Genomic DNA, 16,947 nt, shown 5'->3' on the forward strand with positions numbered 1-16,947 from the left:
TTGACAGTGGGGTCTTTAGAAGTGCAGTCATTAGTGTACAGGGAGAAGAGCAGTGGGGAGAGAACGCACCCTTGGGGAGCACCAGTGCTGATTGTGAGTGTCTTGGATGTGTGTTTCCCCAGTCTCACTCGCTGCTGCCGGTCCGTCAGGAAGCTGGTGATCCACTGACAGATCGAGGATGGTATGGAGAGCTGGGTCAGTTTGGCTGTGAGAAGACCAGGCATGATGGTATTGAAGGCCGAACTGAAGTCCACAAAGAGGATCCTTGCATAAGTCCCTGGTCTGTCGAGATGTTGCAGGATATAATGTAGTCCCATGTTGACTGCATCATCCACAGACCTGTTTGCTCTGTAAGCAAACTGAAAGGGATCCAGCAGGGGTCCAGTGATGTCCTTCAGGTGGGCCAGCACCAGTCTTTCAAACGACTTCATGACCACAGACGTGAGAGCGACAGGTCTGTAGTCATTAAGTCCAGTGATTTTGGGTTTTTTGGGGACAGGAATGATAGTGGAGCGTTTGAAGCAGCAGGGAACTTCACACTGCTCCAATGATCTGTTGAAGATCTGCGTGAAGACCGGGGCCAGTTGGTCAGCGCAGGCTTTTAAACAAGCAGATGAGATGCCGTCTGGGCCTGAGGCTTTCCTAGTCTTCTGTTTTTTGAAGACTCGGCTCACGTCCTCCACACAGACCTTAAGCTCAGGTTGGATGGCAGGAGGGGGGAGTGATAATTGGAGAACAGGAGGTGATGCTGAATGTGTGAAGTGCAGATCAGACCGGGTGTGTGGTGTGAATGAGGGCTTTTCAAACCGGCAGTAAAATGAATTTAAATCGTCAGCCAGGTGTTGATTGTCCACAGATCGAGGGGATGGTGACTTGTAGTTGGTAATGTTCCTCAGGCCATTCCAGACTGATGATGGGTCGTTGGATGAAAACTGTTTTTTCAGTTTATCAGAGTAGTTCCTTTTAGCAACTCTGATCTCCTTTGTCAATCTGTTTCTGGCCTGGTTATACAAGATTTTATCCCCACTTCTGTAAGCATCCTCTTTGGCATGACGAAGGTGTTTGAGTTTCCCAGTAAACCATGGTTTATCATTAGTGAATGATAAGAATGTCCTGGTAGGAATGCATGTATCCTCACAGAAACTTATATATGATGTTACAGTATCTGTGAGCTCATCCAGATCATTGGTAGCAGCTTCAAAAACAGTCCAATCAGTGCAATCAAAGCAGGCCTGTAGATTCTGCTCTGCTTCATTAGTCCATCTTTTCACAGTCCTTATTCCAGGTTTAGCTGATTTCAGTTTCTGCCTGTAGGTCGGTATGAGATGAACCAAACAGTGATCAGAGAGCCCCAAAGCTGCCCGTGGGACGGAGTGATATGCATTTCTTATTGTGGTGTAACAGTGGTCCAGTATATTACTGTCTCTGGTGGGACATGTAACGTGCTGTCTGTATTTTGGTAGTTCACGGGAAAGATTTGCTTTGTTAAAATCCCCAAGAATGATTAAAAGAGAGTCTGGGTACCTTTGTTCCGTTTCAGATATTTGTTCAGCCAGCTGTTGTAGCGCCGCGCTCGCGCACGCGTCTGGAGGGATGTAAACATTCACGAGAATGAAAGAGGAAAATTCCCGAGGCGAGTAGAAGGGTTTACAGTTTATGAAATGTGCCTCTAAATTAGGAGAGCACATCTTCTTCAGTGTTGTTACATCTGAACACCAACTTTCGTTAATGTAGAAACACAATCCACCACCTCTCGTTTTCCCCGTTAGCTCCGCGATGCGATCCGCTCGGAACAGCTGGAAGCCCGGCAGATGTATTGCGTTGTCCGGTATGGCTTCACTCAGCCAGGTTTCAGTGAAGCACAAAGCAGCAGAGTTTAAAAAAATCCTTGTTAGTGTGGGTGAGGAGAAGAAGTTCATCCGTTTTGTTAGGAAGGGATCGGAGATTCGCGAGATGAATGCTGGGGAGTGCAGTGCGCAGGCCGCGCTCGCGGAGTTTAACCAGCGCGCCGGCTCGCTTCCCACGTTTGCGTCTGAACGCGCGTTTGAACAACAACGCTGCCCCTCCGACGAGAATGTCCAGCAAAACGTCCGAATAATCAAAAACTGTAGAAAAGGTTTCTGGTGTGTGTTTCCTAATGTCCAGTAGTTCGTCTTTGGTGAAACTGATAGGAAAAGAATGACTAAACGCAGAACAAACGAACAAAAACAACACAATAGCTGGAGAGCTCCACACCGAGGCAGCCATCCGCGGCGCCATCTTGTGTAATTGATACCTTACATGTGACGATATAAATATAATACCATATTCACCACTGTTTTTGGCTACAAGTGATAGCTGCATGCAAAGTAAAATGTACCCTTCATCAAATAGGCTCCTATAAAATACCAATTACCGTACATAAAATAATTTAAAAAACGGTAAAAATCAAAACACCATCCCTTGCAGAAATGGAAAAGTTACATATATACGTTTCTTCTGTAAAAGTGCAGATAATGTTTAAATAGTGCAACTATACTGAAAAACATCACACAGTTCAAATCATTTACAAGTTTGAAATGTAAAAAAACTAACAACGAATAGTTATAGCAACTAATACTACTACGAATTCTGATACTAATAAGAATATAAACCGCACTAAGGATTGATGAGCTGCTGGGTTCATGAATATTATCACGTCTGCGTTTGCGCATTAGTTTCTGCTTGCTCATAAAACCTGAATAATTCCAAATGAACGCCATTATTTTTACAGGAAAATACAACAAATAATATAATTTACATGTAGACGACATGTACACTTCAATTCTGCGTGGTATGTAAGACTCTCTCTCTCTCATTGAGTGTATGACAAACACTGAGCGCTCTCAGCAAAGTGACAGCAAGTCATGCACCTCACACTAGTGTTTACTGCGCGTCAAATACACTGTTCATTGAGATGAACTGATATAGTGGGCTTTACGGATCACTTGACGGAGAGCGAAACTGTCAAGCGCTCAGTCAGTGTTCGGCGAGATGGGCGGGTGAAAATCTATCTGTGTGTACCAGTTCCAGATTGTAGAGGTAGGCTACTAATGGTGTGTTCACACCGAACGCGAATAGAGCGTCAAATATCGCGTCTAGTTAGATGCTTGAACATTCGCTCGAGTTCAAATTTTCCAACTTGCTTGGAAGACGTTCGCGGCAAACACGTTGCCCAATTCGCGTCATTCGCGACGCCCTGCGCGAATGATGCGTCTATTCGCGTCTTTGCATTGACTTTGTATGTAATCTACTCGCGCAAATAATTAAATTTGCATTCGCTGTGAACACACCATTACATGTTTAGCGATAAACTTCAACTCAGTTTCACTACCGCCTTCCGCCATGGGCGTGAGCTGCGAATGGGTCCCGTCATCAACTAGGTTTTATCGTTATTATCGCGGGAAGACTAATTCTTATCGTGAGTAAAAATTTTACCTGTATATCGCAAACGATAATATATCGCCCATCCCTACGTGATACTCTGCGATAGAAAAAGGAAAGAAAACGCGGTCGGAAGAGTCTAGGAAAAGGAAAAGAGAATCTGACCGCGTGAGGAACCGGACAAGAGTCCCACTCGGTCAGGCTTTCACTGTTGAAGTTCATCCCTGCGATTATCATGAGAAGAGTTATCAATCTCACATCAGGATATGAATAAGCCTACACGTTGTAAATAGTGTAAACGACCGTTATTTGTAAAACTATTGTGATAAATTGCAATAATCATGTCTAACGACATCATAACGGCCAATGTTATGAAATAATGCAACGTACATGTAACTTTATTGATGTAATCTGGCATTTTGTAATGTTTAGATTACACACAAAAAAACACAAATGAAATTATATAGTAGGCCCCGGCTATTTACTTATTTATTTAGCTGCAACCATGTAAAAACTTTATAAGCCATCAAACGAGGTAGGTTACTTTAACGTTATTACTATAAAGTAGGCTAACGCTTGGCAAACTTATTATTATCCTATTACCATCATCAGTAGTTCATCTTCTATAGCACAATATACAATTATGCAGTAGCCTAATATTTGAATGAAATCGTGAAACATTACCTGGTCAATGGACATCTTCGGAGTCTAGAAGGTATCAGGTCGTGAGTGCAGAGACGCTCTGCGTGAGTGGTATTTACAACAGTAACGTTAAATACAAGTATTCAACAGTGACTCTAGGCGTTGCTGTTTGACAAAAACAGAATTCCTGCATAGTGTGCCTTTTAATAAGCATGAAATAAATTTGATTTATAGTTTGTTTATATAATAATAGTTCATATTCAGTGGAACGGGATAAATTAAACAACAAAATGTATAGTTTAAATGAGTGCAACAACAAAGATGGTGTCTTTGTTGGTCCAGTTTGTGAATACCGGATGCAAGATGACATATGCATTGGCTAAGCTGAAAAGAGTGATGGCAGGGAGAACGAATAGGTTCAGGTCGTGTGCAGACTCATCTTTTCTGAGCCGACGAAAAGGTTGATTACGTCGGCTAACGGCTATTTAATCTGCCTTATGAATCTACCAAGAATCTACGTGCATATGGAATATATTGCTGTTTGTTGAGGTAACGGAGAGGAGCGATTGTAGCCAGTTCCAGTTATCATCAAAACAGACTACGGGGATCTTCAAAGGCAAGTTCGAAATTTTCGATTTTCCATTTGGCGAGTAAATCTCAAAAGGCTATCTGCCACACTGGCGGGTGAATGTTCCAGACATCCAAAGTCTCGCGGAAGTTCCGTGAGTCTCCCGCATATTGATAGCGGCTCCCTGATTAGCGGCTCCCCGCAAATTAGTTCAAATCTCCAGGAATCTAGAGCGAGCGAGTAAGAGCACGCTCATACTGTGCTCCAAACTGTAGCGCGCGCACTGCATAGAGGGAGAGAGCGAGAGACCTTGCATGTGTGTGTGCCTCAAGAAGCATGTGTGAACCTTCTTCACACCAAAAATAGACCAACACTAAATATATTTTTTTAACTTAAATAATTAACAAATTAAGATGACAAAAAGAAAACACTGAATCAGATTGAAGCTTTGAAAAAAGTTTTTTTTTCATCAGACTATGTTTTTTTCGTCAAATAAAAATGGCAGGCCTACCTCAATCAACAGCTTGTCTAGTTCGAGAAATCATGTTCAATCAGATGTACTTGTGTTTACTAACTGATAGAGCTGTGCTGACGGGCTTGCCTCTGTTGCACTCAAACATAGTAGCCTACTAAGCCTAGTTTGACGACGAGTCTTTCTCTGCGCTACATCAGTGCTTGCATCTACCGCATTAGCTAAGGGATGCTTTGCGTTTAGGTGGCACTTGAGACTGTCAGCTGAATGTGTGGAACTCTTTTCAGAGAAGATAAGGTAACTTATTTTAGCACAATTCACACCCAGCGGTAATTCGGGAAAACAATATCTCCGAATGCTCCACATGAAACTTTGGTCTTCCGACCTTTTAACATTGTGTCGATTTATTTTGGTTAATATATGGGAGAGAGAGAGCAAGACAGCGCTTAGTGTGGAGAAGACGCCTGGTTCCGAAGTGAGAGAGTGCGCGCCCGACCGGGTCTCTCTCTCTCTCTGCTCGTTCTTTCAGTTAAACATGTGCCCTGTCACAAGTGCAGCAGTTCATCTACATTACTCACCGATCAAATAAGACTTTGGCGGGACAAAAATTCGCTTTGGTGGGCGCAAAAAAAATTCAATGCAGGAAAATCCCTGTTATTGCAAACAGGAAACAGCATAATTTGTCGCGTTTAGTAAAATAAAGCCAAGCTTTAGATCGTCTTTTCCACTCCATGTTTACCTCCTCTGCTCAAATCGCTTTGACATCATGAATGACACACAGATGCGTATAGGACGTTGTGCTATGGTGCCCGATAAAGGACAAAAGGGAAAGTTGTGAGTTCACGGTCTGTATATTATGGCTGGGACTCGGAGCAGGAGCATCGATAAGAGAAATCGTTAACGTCGAGGGCATACAATATCGATGGTTCGTAAAACTTAGAACCGGTTCTCGAGTGGAACTGGTTTTCAATTTCCATCCCTTCCCCCTACAGTGCAATTCGGCTAGGTACAGATCCGCGCTAAAATATCAAGGTGGAAGTCATCATAGCTTGCGTAGTATAGACCCAGCTCCCAACCCAACTTTGAGAATAGATTAACGGCGATGTTTTTTTTATCGCGCGATAAGAGTCTCACGTTAAAGCAGCATGTTAACGCCGATAACGGCCCACTACTAATATATATATATATATATATATATATATATATATATATATATTACTTTTAATCTGTTTAACTGATAGTATTAATCTGTAAAAATGTTTACTTTTGGTAAAGTATCTGATAGTTTTACAAAACCTTCAATTGTACTGTTATGAGCACTAGTTCCATGCTCACATCTTCCATGTCTTACTATTTGTTGCTCTGGTTTGACTTCTATGTACTCTTATTCATTCAACATAATACCTTATCTCAATTAAATGTACTGAAATTAATGTATATGTGACACAAAAAGGCTGTTTTTTATTTTGGCTGGTAAAAAATATGCTTGGCTGGTGGATTTTTTCATCTACCAGACCCCGTGGCAGGTGACCCAAAAAGTTAATTTCGGACCCTGTTCAAAGGTATTCAAAGTATCTGATTGAAGACGGAGCGGATCGTTAACTCGTGTAAAAGCAGTGGAGCGTGAGTAACAGGATATTAAATATCAAGTGTGTTATTGCGGGACTAACTTGCTCAATGGTTTCTTTTACTGCCCTTTGAAACACTGTGGAAACCTTGATGGAACTAAATGATTTTGACTGTTTCCCTTATTCCTCCTTTGAACAATTATTCCAATCCAACTCTATTTAAACACTGTTGTAGAGGGTTTTGATATGAGTGAGCTGTGTTGTTTCTATGCTATTGGTTTTGTGTATGTTTACTCCTATTCAAATGGTGATATGTGGTGTGATGAAATTGGTACACTCATGGTGAATACACTAAAATGTACCATTTTGAGTCGTAGTAGATTGGTTTTCCTTTGGTTTACTCTTACAACATTAAGGATTCATGTTAATTAACTGAGTACATGTGTCCTGTGTTCACTCTCCTTCTTGACTTGACTAACAACCCTAAACCGCTAAACCCTAAACAATTTCATGTAAGGAGAGCTCGATTGCTTACAGAGAGGCTTTAAAAGCTGCTAGATCTGCTTATTTTTCAACCCTATTAGAAGAAAATAAACATAATCCTAGGTATTTATTTGAAAAAGTGGCTACACTAACGAAAAAGAAAGCTTCAAGCCCAGAAGTTTCCAAGAAACACAGCAGTAATGACTTTATGAACTTCTTCACTTATAAGATTGATAATATTAGGGACATTATTATAACTATGCAACCGTCTACTACAGCATCGCATCAGGGAGTGCATTATAGTCTCCCTGAGGTAAAATTTGATTCATTCATTGCCATAGGAGAGGAAGAATTTTGCAAACTCGTTAAATCATCTAAATCGACAACATGTATGTTAGACCCTATACCGACTAAACTATTAAAAGAGGTGCTTCCAGAAGTCATAGATCCTCTTCTTAACATCATTTATTCGTCTTTGTCTCTAGGATACGTACCAAAAACCTTTAAGCTGGCTATGATTAAACCACTTGTTAAAAAAACACAACTTGATCCTACAGAATTAGTCAATTACAGGCCGATCTCAAATCTACCTTTTCTATCAAAGATATTAGAAAAAGCAGTATCCTCACAACTGTGTTCCTTTCTTGAAGGAAATGATATCTGCGAGGATTTCCAGTCAGGATTTAGACCACACCATAGCACTGAGACTGCTCTCATTAGAGTCACAAATGATTTGCTCTTATCATCCGATCGTGGTTGTATCTCTCTATTAGTGTTACTTGATCTTAGTGCTGCATTTGACACCATTTACCAAAACATTCTCTTAAATAGACTAAAAAACTATGTGGGCATTAATGGAATTGCATTAGCATGGTTTAAATCATATTTATCTGACAGCTATCAGTTTGTAGCAGTAAATGAAGAGATGTCTTATCGATCACAAGTTCAGTATGGCGTACCACAAGGCTCAGTTCTCGGACCGCTGCTTTTCACTCTGTACATGCTACCTTTAGGAGATATCATTAGGAAACATGGAATTAGCTTTCACAGTTATGCTGATGATACTCAGCTCTATATTTCTTCCAAACCTAACGAAACTCACCAATTCACAAAATTATCGGAATGCATAGATGATATAAAAAATTGGATGACTAGTAATTTCCTACTACTAAATTCTGAAAAAAAAGAGATTCTAATTATTGGACAAAAAACTTCCACACGTAATAACCTAGAATACTGTTTAACACTTGATGGCTGCTCTGTTAAGTCTTCGTCGTCAGTTAGGAACCTGGGTGTGCTCTTTGATACCAATCTTTCATTTGAAAGTCACGTGTCTAGTGTCTGTAAAACCGCATTTTTCCATCTTAAAAATATATCTAAATTACGTCATATGCTCTCATTGACAAATGCGGAACAACTAGTTCATGCGTTCATGATATCAAGGCTAGATTATTGTAATGCTCTACTGGGTGGTTGCCCTGCACGCTTAATAAACAAACTACAGCTAGTTCAAAACGCAGCCGCTAGAGTTCTTACCAGAACCAGGAAGTACGACCATATTAGCCCGGTTCTGTCAACACTGCATTGGCTCCCTATTAAACATCGTATAAATTTTAAAATATTGCTGATTACTTACAAAGCACTAAATGGTTTAAGCTCCCCAGTACTTGAGCGAGCTCCTAACGCATTATAGTCCTCCACGTCTATTGCGATCTCAAAGTTCTGGCCAGTTGATAATACCTAGAATATCTAAATCGACTGCTGGCGGTAGATCCTTTTCCTATTTAGCACCAAAACTTTGGAACAATCTTCCTAACATTGTCCGGGAAGCAGACACAGTCTGTCAGTTCAAAGCTAGACTAAAAACACATCTCTTTGACCTAGCATTCACATAACACTCTATAGACTTCTATAATTCAATATTAGGCTGCTTAGATTAGGTCAGCCGGAACTGGGAACACTTCCGTTAAATCCTGATATACTCGTTACATCATAAGAAGAATGGCATCTACGCTAATTTTAGTATCTTTGTTTATCCAGAGGTTTTTCCGCAGCCTGGGGGATCCAGGCCGTTTACAGATCCGACGAAGGACTTTCGCCTGGACCTGATGACAATGCAGTGCTGAAGTGCCAACTAGCCTCTCCATATGGAGGATCCCTATACCACTCTACAGATAAAGCGTTGTGGATTTTTTTGTTTCGCGTACCTACCCGAAGTGATAAGATAAAATAAAATTCTGCATCAAAATTTATAGACAAGACAAGTAGTTTGTTTAGGCATGGTTTGTAAGGAATTACAAACCTGCGCACATATATTCAAACGCACATAACTATAGAATCAATTCTTAATGCGCATGTGAACGCCATCAGCGTCTATCACAGGTTCGCGTTTAAAGTCTGTTTAGAGAGAACTGTGTCGTCTTAGCGGCCCCTAATTTAATAACAAACTATCATTTAGACGGAAGCGAATCAATCAAAACTAACTTTAGCTGGAAAAAACATTTTTCAAGAACCACTATAAAACTAAACCAATCTCTGTTACCTTAAATTATATGTTTATCTCTGTAAAGCTGCTTTGAAACAATCTACATTGTTAAAAGCGCTATATAAATGAGGATGACTTGACTTGACTTGACTTAAACAATAAGACAATTTTGACAGAATATATTATATATCTGTCTGGCACTCCAGAATAAATGTAAGAGGGAAAGTGTTAGGCTAGAACGTAAATAAACCTATGCTACTGTACCTGAAAAACTTAGTTTACTTAATTTGTATATTTTTTTCTATTGTATTTATCCTATTGTTTGTAATTTGTTTCTTTGTACCTATTTTTAAGAACAAAAAAACAATACTTTATTACAGAAAGACTGACTGTGTGTAATAATTGTAGTCAGCTTAAAGGGGATTTGTTTTATAATATTATGTTGACTAAAATAAATAAATAAATTTCAAGGTTCACATATAATTCAGTAGGACTTTTTCTTCTTTTAGACTAGACTTCTAGACTATTAAACTTAAATACTAAAAAGTAACAGAAAACAGTAAACTACAATCAAATATGTGACAGATCCCGGTAGGGCTGCAGCTATCGATTCTTTTTGTAATCGATTAATCTAGTATTTAATCGATCGATTAATCGAGTAATCGGATTTTTTTTTTTGTGTGTGTGTTTTATTAACAGAATAGTTATATTAAACTTGTGTCCATTTCAGTTAAAGCTGTTATAAGTTATATACTATAATTTATATAGTATGCAAGTTATAAAGCTATCTCATATGTGAATTTTCCTTTAAGATGTTATAATATAACCACTCTAAGCATCTAAGCATATTTGTGTATTCTGGTAGTTTAACGCTGAAGAAGAGCTGTAACGTGACTTGTTGTTGAACACGCAGTAAAAGCTGACACACTTTTTTTCCGTGTGTTTAACTGAAAAATGAGTACTCTGAATCTTTATTAAAAACCAACAGGCTGGGGACTTAATTTTTTTGTTGTTGTCTGTATTTGGCAGACGTGAAATACAAACAAGGTCTCGCAAAGACTGCAATACAATATTTGTTCCTCCATCACGTCCCGGTAGTGGGCATCATAGGAATTTAACGAGGCTTCAAGGCAGAGTTTTTGCCTCGAGGAATTTTTGTAATCGAGTAACTCAAGTAACTCAAGGAATCGTTTCAGCCCTAGATCACGGAAACTAGAGACACAAGTCGGCAGCACAACTTTCGATCAAAATGAGAAAGCGTTTTTTTTCAAATTGGTGAATTTCTATTTTTTGCAGAATCTGTTAGTTGAAATCACGAAGAAGCCTCTCCATGTTTGAGATAGCAGTATTGGTATATTTAAAAGCTTACATTTTGAGGTTGAAATCGGCTTGTTTTCGGAGATTCTAGCATGCAGTAGGGGCGTGCGTGTCATTGTCTGTGTGTATTTCCATACTGGATAAAGTCTTTTGCCCCCGCCCTCCAAGTGAACAGCGTGGCTACTTATTATGCTGCGCTCTGGCCGGCTCTATCTGATATCAAAATTCAATGAAGATGGACGCCGCAAAGATTGTCGCAGACGAGCTGAACTGTGGCAGTTACACCGAAAATGTTTTGAAGTACTTCTTCGACAAGCCGCGCTGAAATAGCGAAACTGTTTTTTAAAGGGGCCATGGAACCGGCCGTAAAAGCCTGACTCGCTCAGAGAAGGAGGTACCTGTTCTATGGCCCCTTTGCATTCTGATATCCCTGGAATCGCTTCCCATGCTTTTAAATGTACAGCTAGGAGCTGAATGGCCTCCGGGTTCCGATCGCCGCACTTCGTGGGCTTGGGAAACTGAAACGGAGGTATGGGCGCGGCGCGCGCGCACTCGGTGCTTGAATACGGCAACTCTCTGACAGCGGTGGCTGGCTGTTTCATATGTGACGTCCCGATTGCTTTGAATGGGGAACGTTTTGTGAACAGGGAACAGACTTAATGGACTGGCAACAATCTCCACAGAACATGAAATGGCACAGAGAATTGAAATAGAGGATGCAGTTAAGACCTTTGCTGCGATGAAGGCCTGCCGTGCGCGCTTCTGAAACGTAAGTTAAGCTTCATTTGCTCTTAAGTCGTTATTTAAGATGCTGAACCTGCTGATGATATAATGTGTTTGCGGACATTTCATTTGTGTGTGTTTTACGCACATAAGAAAGTGATGTAAAGAGATTTGCAACAGTAATTTGAAGAGGTGAAATGTGATTATTTCGTAAATTCCTGTCCTAACTGCTTAAAGAAAAATGCCAGCAGGCATTTGCCTCCTGCATAAACTTTAATATTGTTGACATTTTTGGCACATGCGCGTTGCGCACTATTTGCGTTATACGTAGGGCTATGGCTTATTGGTCTTTGTGTGTTGTTGCTGGTTTTGCGTTATATGTATGGCATATTGGTATTTGTGTGTTGTTGCTGGTTTTGCGTTATGTATGTGGCATATTGGTCTTTGTGTGTTGTTGCTGGTATACGTTGCAATTAGAGGGGCGGCACAATTGTTTTTCGCCTAGAGCGGCAGAAGTGCATTCGATGGTCCTGGGGGTGAGTTTCCATAAACATCAAAGTTTGTCGTTTTGTGTTCATTCTAAGAACACGTACACGTTATGTTTAGTCCATGTTTAGACCTTCCCATACCTACCTATTGTTATTAGAGATGCACCTGTTCATCGGCTGGTGACCGGAATTGGACGATTTTCAAGTGATCGGCCATGATCGGCGACCGGCCGGTCAGTCTGACATATTCCGATTTTTTTGCCGGTCAAATGCACTCGGACGCCACATGATTAACATCGCGCAGCATCACACGTGCACACAGAATGCACATGTAGGAAACCTCGTGAATTACGGCAGTTTCACACCACAAGCGGAGCAGTGTGGGTTTTTTTTCGGCGTGCATGTTAATCAATGAGTGCATTCACACCGAGAGCAGGAGCAGCGCGTGAGCGTCGCGGGAGCAGCAGTGAAGCGGGGTTTCGGCGCAGAGTCTATTTTTGCTGCACCTCACGCTCAATTAAAGTGATTTTTTAGCCTGGCTGGACATGTTGCAAACGAGAGAACAACTGTTTGCGAAATAAAACTTGCCATTGATATACAATTGATTGTAAAAGGCCTGTGTCTGTGTGTGTGTTTGTGTGTGTGTGTGTGTGTGTTTTGAGAAACATCTTTACACTGCAAGGATTTTATTTTAATTGCTATTTATATATTATTTTATTGCCATTACCTGTTTTCATACAGAAGTTTACTTTCCTCAATAAGTAGCCTAAATATATCACTTTCTTTTAGTTGAATATATGGAAGTGAAAATGGTTCTTCCATACCATAACACTGCACTTAGATATGTGTGAATTTCCAAAACCAGGAGTAATAATTTATATAGTTCTATTTTATTTTATTCTGTTCAAAAATGTTGTATGTAAAATGTTCTATTAAAGAAAAGATAGAAAATAAATATTTGTGTTTGCTGTAAAGTGGGTTAGAAAAAATTAAATCGGAATCAGCTAAAATCAGTATCGGCAGGCCAAACTCATGAAAAATCGGAAATCGGAATCGGCCTAGAAAATTGTAATCGGTGCATCTCTAATTGTTATTAGCTAGCTCAGGAAAGAAAAAAAAGCTGTAAAGTACAGGGGGAAGCTTTACAGGGGGTATGGCTTATCTAAATGAGATGTAAATGAGCCCTATTGTCAGTCCTAGCAGCAGAGAGAGGTGAGAACTGCACAATCTTTAGAGGCCGTTATCTAACCTTTTAGCTTTTTTGAGTGCCTACCTTCAAATGGCCACAACTTCTCCAAATATTATCAGATTTCCATGTGTTACACATCGTTGGAAAGCTTGGAGACTACACTTTCAGAATCTATGATTGACTCAAAATGCCCCAGACTTGTGTCTCTAGTTTCCATGATCGGTCACATATATGCATGTCAAATCGAAATTTGATTCAAAATCTTGAATACATTTTTATTCGAATCAAATCGTGAGGTACCAAAAGGTTCCCACCCCTAGCAGTCAGACACACTTGCTTTGGTTTGCTCCCTGTTGTAATTCATGTGTTTTGGAGGAGGCGTGGCTTTTTGAGACGCTCTGAAGTAAATTTAGAGTGATTGTAAGTGTGATGAGCATCTGCTAAATGAACAACAGCGACCACAATTCACACCATAGCTGTTCATGAGTTTAAATGCTGGGGAATATTCCCATCTTCTCACAGGTGAAGAAGCAGCAAGTAAGAGGAATTACTCCAGGAGAAACTACTGGGGTACTATTGTAAGAATGGAGTTTAAAGAAGAACCCTGCAGAATAAAAGATGAAGATACAGAGGAACAAATAGGTTGGTGTTTTCTTTTTCTTTTTTCAACAAATAGTTTGGTGTTTCATTCTCTTTAATGGCTGGTGAGGAACATGTATTTAAATTTACATGTATTGTTTAGATGTATTGTGCATGTCAGTTTTCATCTAAAACTACATACTACTAGACTCAGTAGTAAACTAGATATGTGCTAAATTAAGAATGAGCTATTTCTTTGTTTCTCATTTGTCCTTTTTAATTTAATTTAATATGTTGATTTTAGACCCGATGGAAGTGAATGAAGACAAACACCATCATTTCACAAATGAAGATGTAAAACTGACATATAAAAATGAAGACAAACAACTTCTGTTTCAAAAACCTCATCATTTCAAAAATGAAGATGGCAATGCAGTTGTTTCAAAGACTAAAGAGGATTTCTCACAAAAGCAAGCTGGAAAATCTGGAGTCAAAGGATCTTTCACCTGCTCCGAGTGTGGAAAGAGTTACAGACAAAAAGGAAACTTAAATGTGCACATGAGAATTCACACTGGAGAGAAACCGTTCACATGCTCTCAGTGTGGAAAGAATTTTAGACATAAAGCAAACTTAAATGTGCACATGAGAATTCACACTGGAGAAAAACCGTTCACATGCACTCAGTGTGGAAAGAGTTTCACGCAGAAAGGAAGCTTAAATGAGCACATGAGAATTCACTCTGGAGAAAAACCGTTCACATGCACCCAGTGTGGAAAGAGTTTCATTCAGAAAAGTGTTCTTGAAGATCATCTCCGCCGTCACTCTGGAGTGAGGTCATTCAGCTGTGACCAGTGTGATAAAACCTTTGTTTTGGCATCAAGCTTAAAAACACATCTTAACATTCATATTGGTGTAAAGCCTCATTTTTGTACTTTTTGTGGAAAGTTTTTTTCACGACTGCAAAATTTACAAGAGCATGAGACTATTCATAATGGTGTGAGATCTCATGTTTGCACTAACTGTGGAAAGACTTTTACTACGTACAGTGCCTTAAAATCACACCATAGAATTCATACTGGAGAGAAACCGTACAAGTGCTCACACTGTGGAAAAAGTTTCACTCGGTCAGGAAACCTGAAATATCATGAGAGACTTCATACTGGAGAGAAACCGTACAAGTGCTCACACTGTGGAAAGAGTTTCGCTCAGTCAGGAAACCTGAAAGATCATGAGAGAATACATACTGGAGAGAAGCCGCACCAATGCTATTCATGTGGGAAGAGTTTCACCCAATTATCTAGTCTACTGACTCATCAGAAAAAACGTTGCACGAAGTTGTCTAATGAGCAAATTTTCATGTTCAGATCCATAACTTAAAATAATAGACTTACAAGTAAATTATTTGACTCTCAGATTAATCAAAAGCTGGAGTCAAGTGCAGTTTGATTGTTTGACAAGGGGAACCTTTGGGGAAGGTCAAAATAATAAATAATAATAAATTCTAGTCTATTATAATCCATATTTCAAACAACTTGTTTTAGCTGTTTGGATGTGATGCATTAAGATAATGAAGCCCTTGTTTGCATTGAAATCACTCTGCACAATGTGAAAATATGAAAAATAAAAATGAACAAAGCTATATACTGTACAGTATATATTAGGGGTGTAACGATACACGTATTCGTATTGAACCATTTGGTACGAGGCTTTCGGTTTGGTATGCATTACACACCGAACGATTCGTTGGACCATTTTTCCTGCCAGTGCGACCAAAATTGTGTTAGCAGTCGCGCTGGCGACCACCACAACATTGCCCAACATCAAATGGCAAACGTAATGAAAGCGGAATGAAACTGCGCTACTCATTATTTTGTGCTTCACGGACCGTTTATCAGTTTGGACCATCAAAATCAGTGCAGCGCGAGCCGATCTTGATCAAGCGACACTGTTAATACTAAACACTAAGAGATTCAGTAAAGAAAGCATTTGAAATCGCTACAGAAGTAATAACATCACTGCGAGATTTAGTGAGAAGCATTCAAATTTCTCCGTTATTAACCGTAGATCTCTATTAGATCATTTAGTCAATAAGCGCTGATGTGGAAACATTGTGCCATGAATGAACTAGTTATAGGCTTTAAGTCCACAGATTAGCAACATTCACCATGGATTTAATGTAGTAAACACTGACTGTAATCATGGAAGTTTGGCAGGAATAGAAAAATGCTTTCAATTACGTCAGCACTTCAAAACTCAAATATTATCATATTTAAATGTAATTTTTAATGTGATGACCAAATCATTATTTGTTCATCCTTCAAAGATTATCCCCATTTATAAAACAAAAAGTTTCAAGATGGAGGAAAACTTACTTATTTAAAAATATATATACAGGTCCTTCTCAAAAATTTGCATATTGTGATTAAAGTTCATTATTTTCCATAATGTAATGATAAAAATTAAACTTTCATATATTTTAGATTCATTGCACACCAACTGAAATATTTCAGGTCTTTTATTGTTTTAATACTGATGATTTTGGCATACAGCTCATGAAAACCCAAAATTCCTATCTCAAAAAATATTCATATTTCATCCGACCAATAAAATAAGTGTTTTTAATACACTTAAAAAAAAGTCAACCTTCAAATAATTATGTTCAGTTATGCACTCAATACTTGGTGAGGGAATCCTTTTGCAGAAATGACTGCTTCAATGCGGCGTGGCTTGGAGGCAATCAGGCCCAGGATGCTTCGATAGCGGCCTTAAGCTCATCCAGAGTGTTGGGTCTTGCATCTCTCAACTTTCTCTTCACAATATCCCACAGATTCTCTATGGGGTTCAGGTCAGGAGAGTTGGCAGGCCAATTGAGCACAGTAATACCATGGTCAGTAAACCATTTACCAGTGGTTTTGACACTGTGAGGAGGTGCCAGGTCGTGCTGAAAAATGAAATCTTCATCTCCATAAAGCTTTTTAGGAGATGGAAGCATGAAGTGCTCCAAAATCACCTGATAGCTAGCTGCATTGAC

At 39.6% G+C, this 16,947-nt stretch overlaps 1 protein-coding gene across 2 annotated transcripts in view; it reads left to right on the forward strand.

Annotated features, from left to right (window-relative positions):
• LOC143703040 (uncharacterized) overlaps positions 1–16,498 on the forward strand; it is a 55,397-nt gene extending 38,899 nt beyond the window's left edge. Inside the window, exons 2-3 of one of the 2 annotated variants that reach the window (XM_077197171.1) lie at positions 13,860–13,979; positions 14,221–16,498. In XM_077197171.1, the coding sequence (XP_077053286.1) occupies positions 13,860–13,979; positions 14,221–15,293 (1,193 nt within the window). In that variant the 3' untranslated portion in view covers positions 15,294–16,498. Of the gene's footprint in view, positions 1–13,818; positions 13,980–14,220 lie in introns of those variants that run through there. The other variant, XM_077197163.1, reaches the window with a different exon arrangement.
• The last annotated feature ends 449 nt before the right edge of the window (positions 16,499–16,947 follow it).

Source organism: Siphateles boraxobius, unplaced genomic scaffold, assembly GCF_051911475.1.
Source record: "Siphateles boraxobius isolate OS27281-9 unplaced genomic scaffold, OSU_SipBor_1 11, whole genome shotgun sequence".
NCBI classification, from domain to species: Eukaryota; Metazoa; Chordata; class Actinopteri; order Cypriniformes; family Leuciscidae; genus Siphateles; species Siphateles boraxobius.